General features: G+C 41.1%; 1 protein-coding gene across 10 annotated transcripts in view; it reads right to left on the reverse strand.

Annotated features, from left to right (window-relative positions):
- PRSS54 (serine protease 54) overlaps positions 1–3,149 on the reverse strand; it is a 27,510-nt gene that overhangs the window by 5,838 nt on the left and 18,523 nt on the right. For 9 of the 10 annotated variants that reach the window (XM_027771860.1, XM_027771864.1, XM_027771866.1 and 6 more), the window contains exons 5-6: positions 2,208–2,472; positions 1,413–1,544 (exon numbers count right to left, since the gene is read on the reverse strand). In XM_027771860.1, the coding sequence (XP_027627661.1) occupies positions 1,413–1,544; positions 2,208–2,472 (397 nt within the window). The remainder of the gene's footprint in view (positions 1–1,412; positions 1,545–2,207; positions 2,473–3,149) is intronic. The other variant, XM_014587796.2, reaches the window with a different exon arrangement.

A 3,149-nucleotide genomic window follows, 5' to 3' on the forward strand; every position in this document is an offset into this window, starting at 1 on the left:
TTTCTCTCTCTCACACACACACACACACACACACACACACACACACACACACACACACACACACACATTCATACATGTGTTCATTCGTGTACATGCTCTATAGTGAATAAAGAGAAGTAATTTTTTTCAATTAGCATCTTTGAAATCAGTTCATGTCTTTTAACCAGTCGATGTCAGAATTTAACTAACAGCATTTTTTTCTTTCTTGATATTACAGAAAATAATGGTGCAATCTGCAATTGGTAATATGTTAGATCTGATTAAGTATGATACTGTGTTGATGGGATGGTTGATGGCAGGATATTATTAAATATTTATGTCTTCTACTCAGTTTTAACTCATTGTCTAATTTAAGATGTTAGGGTCGTACTCTACCTGTTGGTTCAATAAATATTGAACCAACATCAAAAGGCAAACTTAATAACAGACAGTCTTTCAAGTTTTCATAATAAAATGACTTTCAGAGAGAATCGTCTGTATATATGTCTTTGTTTTTCTAAAAAACCTGCTCTTCTAGATATTATAGGGGGGGGTGGGAAACTTCATCAGGGAGTATTGAAGGCTATTTAGAAGACAGTAGGGAATCAGCATCTTAAAATATCAATTGTGGAGAAAGAAAGCTCTACCTGGATATCTGGTAGACCTGGCTTCTCATCTTCACTCTAACTATTGATTGTGTGACCCTGGTAAACCACGCTTTCTCTGGGTTTGGGCATGAGGGAGCCCAAAACAGATGTTTATGAATTCCATACATTTTCCTGAGCCAGTAGGATAGCCACATCTGTACCATCCTCATCTGTATGGAAGGAAGGGTTTTTTATAGAAGAAAAGCCCAATTACTAATAAAAATTTGCAACAGAGAAGCACCTAGGTTCCATAGGCCTGAATACATTGACCCCATGCTGTGGACCTGCTTGAAGTATAGCTGCATTTGGACTCACACTTTAAATTTTTTAGTTAGTTAGACATCATCTGTGATGTATACATCTTAATCATGATACATTTAAAATGGTGACCAGGGATCAGCAGATAGCGTAATGGTTATGTCGCTGGACTCCTATGTAGCTGATCACAGTTCGAATTTTGGACTTGGCAGCTTAAACTCATACCAGGTGTGTGTGTGTGTGTATGCTCAAGATCCCAAGAGGAGAATGGAGAAGGGGTGGCCATCCCCTCTGGGAGGTGATTTCTCACTTTCTATCTCTCTGTCTTTCTGGTGAGCACATGCATCCTATAGCAAAAAACCTCTCTTAAAAAAAAATGGTGACTGGATAATCCATTCAGCAGATTTTTATTGAGCACTTGCTATGTGCCACACCATTGTCCCAACCCTCACGATGTGCCCCACCCAGAGATGGAGAAGCCCAAGGATCCCCTTGATGTGATCAACACACGCTCCATCATGTTCTTACCAAGCAGATGGACTTGGTTTCCTCCTTTGTGTGACTGCCACATCCTGTTTTCCAGAGTTTGCGTAGGGGGCACAGGCTGATGTCTTTCACGGACATTTTCCTCAGCACACTCATCGTCATGTGATTTCCTGTCTGGACCATGCAACGAAGAGCCCAAGAGTTATTAACAAGAAGATGGTCCCCTATATCAACACAACTACAACTCACATAGCCAAACAGGAATGAGTAGAAAATGTCCCCCATACATCCCTTTCCTTCACAAAAATCAGAACCTGTGTTCAGAGCCTGAAAACTACCTCTGCTTTGAATTTGGATGTTTAAACATGCAGAGAACAATTCACCCTTTTTCCACTTTTATAAAGTATCCATATCTCCTTGTTTCCTTCCCAAGAATGAAAGAAAACAAGGATGGCATAGACAAGAGGACAGTTAGTTCTTAATCAGGAATGAAGTCCTCTCACCCCTCCCTAACCTTGTACTCATTTCACACTGTCTACTGCCTCTGTACATCTAGTTTTAGTGCAGGGCTTGAGGGAAAAAATAGCATCATTGAAGCCAGTTCCATCACATAGTTGTAATGCACTGCTCAAGAACTTTTAAATTTACCAATGTTAATGTAAGAATCTTTAGAAAGAGCAAGCACAAGGAGTCTTAATGATCAGGTGATGGTTCCAGTCCAACTCTAGAACATTGAGTGACCTCAATGATTAAATTAAGTTCTAGAACAATTCATCCAAGTCTATCACCTCCTCCCCCCATTAACACACACGTAGCCTTCTCTCGGAGAAGGAATGCCTTAACTGCAGATGTGGGATTCCATCCTGACACCCAGCAATTCCACAAGGCTGGTGGCATCTGCAGCTTTCTACCAAGGAAGCAAATGGACTGGACCAGGTCGTTGAAATATATTGCCGTGTCTGTCTTCAGGAGAGCTATGTTATTGCCCATTGACTTGTTATCGAAGTCCTCGTGGATGATGATGGTACTGACTGGATACTCTGTGTGGGTGATCCTAGTGGGATTCATGTTAGCTATACCAACAATAACAACAATGTCCTTCCTGGAGAGAGAGCAAGAGAATCTTGAGAAGTCAACATACCAAGGAAGTTTTCTTCTTTTTTTTTTTTTGAGAGGTTTTTGCTATAGGGTACATGTGCTCGCCAGAAAGACAGAGAGAGAGATAGAAAGCGAGAAATCCCCCCCCCCCCCAGGGGGGGATGTCCACGCTGCAATCCCTTTTCCTCCATTCTCCTCTCGGGATCTTGGGCACACACACACGCGCCTGGCGTGAGTTTAAGCCACCGGGTCCAGGACTCGAACCACGGTCGGCTACATGGAAGTTCAGCGACATAGCCATTGCGCTAACTGCTGGTCCCACCAAGGAAATTTTCTGCTTTCCTGGTTTCATATTTACCATTTTATTTTCAGCCTAAAACAGTCATGTAATTCATTTTCCCTTCATTTTTACTTACTCCATGGAACTGAGTCTCTAGGAAATCTCTTCTGAACCCCTAGGTTTATGCACTGCTCTATGAGCCATGGAATCTTGAGGATTCTTCTATCTTAACAACGTTTATCCCATACAGCAAAGCTCATCTATTAACATGTGTTTGCTGATTAACTTCTCCAGTTTGTCAGAGGAAACATGTTTTTTAAATGTCTCTTATTGAGAAAAAAAAACAAAAAACAAACAAACAAAAAAACAACCTAGAACAATAACAAACAGCAGGCATCACA

This window comes from Tupaia chinensis, unplaced genomic scaffold, assembly GCF_000334495.1.
Source record: "Tupaia chinensis unplaced genomic scaffold, TupChi_1.0 Scaffold000235_1, whole genome shotgun sequence".
NCBI classification, from domain to species: Eukaryota; Metazoa; Chordata; class Mammalia; order Scandentia; family Tupaiidae; genus Tupaia; species Tupaia belangeri.